Genomic DNA, 402 nt, shown 5'->3' on the forward strand with positions numbered 1-402 from the left:
CTCCATGTTCAATGAATCCAGCTCTGCGATTCTTGTATGCAGCTTCTCATTTTCTCCTTTAAGATACTCAATCTCTTCATTCAGTCTGTTCCTCTCCTCCTCTGTTTCTTCTTTCAGACTCTTCAGTTGCATCTCTGTCTCTGTAACTTCTTCAACTTTTTTCTCCAACTTTGCTTCAGATCCATCTTTCTGCCTCCGGGATGATTCAAGCTCACGTTTCATACCATTTACCTGATCCACCAGTCCCTTAACTCGCTCTTCATCCTCTACTCTCTTAACTTCATACTTTTTAGCCAATTCCGCGTTTCTTGCGCGAAGGAAACCAATTTCTTCTTCCAAATTTCTCAACTGGCTCTTCAACTCTTCGATCCTCGATGTTAAACCTAACTCACTGTTCCCAAA

At 41.8% G+C, this 402-nt stretch overlaps 1 protein-coding gene across 1 annotated transcript; it reads right to left on the reverse strand.

Moving 5' to 3' along the window:
• Nucleotides 1–3: 3 nt before the first annotated feature.
• LOC109131956 (testis-expressed sequence 9 protein-like) lies at nt 4–399 on the reverse strand (the record flags this gene model as incomplete). The annotated part of the gene is made up of 1 exon (XM_019243119.1): nt 4–399. A coding segment is annotated over one exon (396 nt), but the record flags the coding sequence as incomplete, so codon positions are not given.
• Between the last annotated feature and the right edge of the window lie 3 nt (nt 400–402).

This window comes from Camelina sativa, unplaced genomic scaffold, assembly GCF_000633955.1.
Source record: "Camelina sativa cultivar DH55 unplaced genomic scaffold, Cs unpScaffold09683, whole genome shotgun sequence".
NCBI lineage: Eukaryota > Viridiplantae > Streptophyta > Magnoliopsida > Brassicales > Brassicaceae > Camelina > Camelina sativa.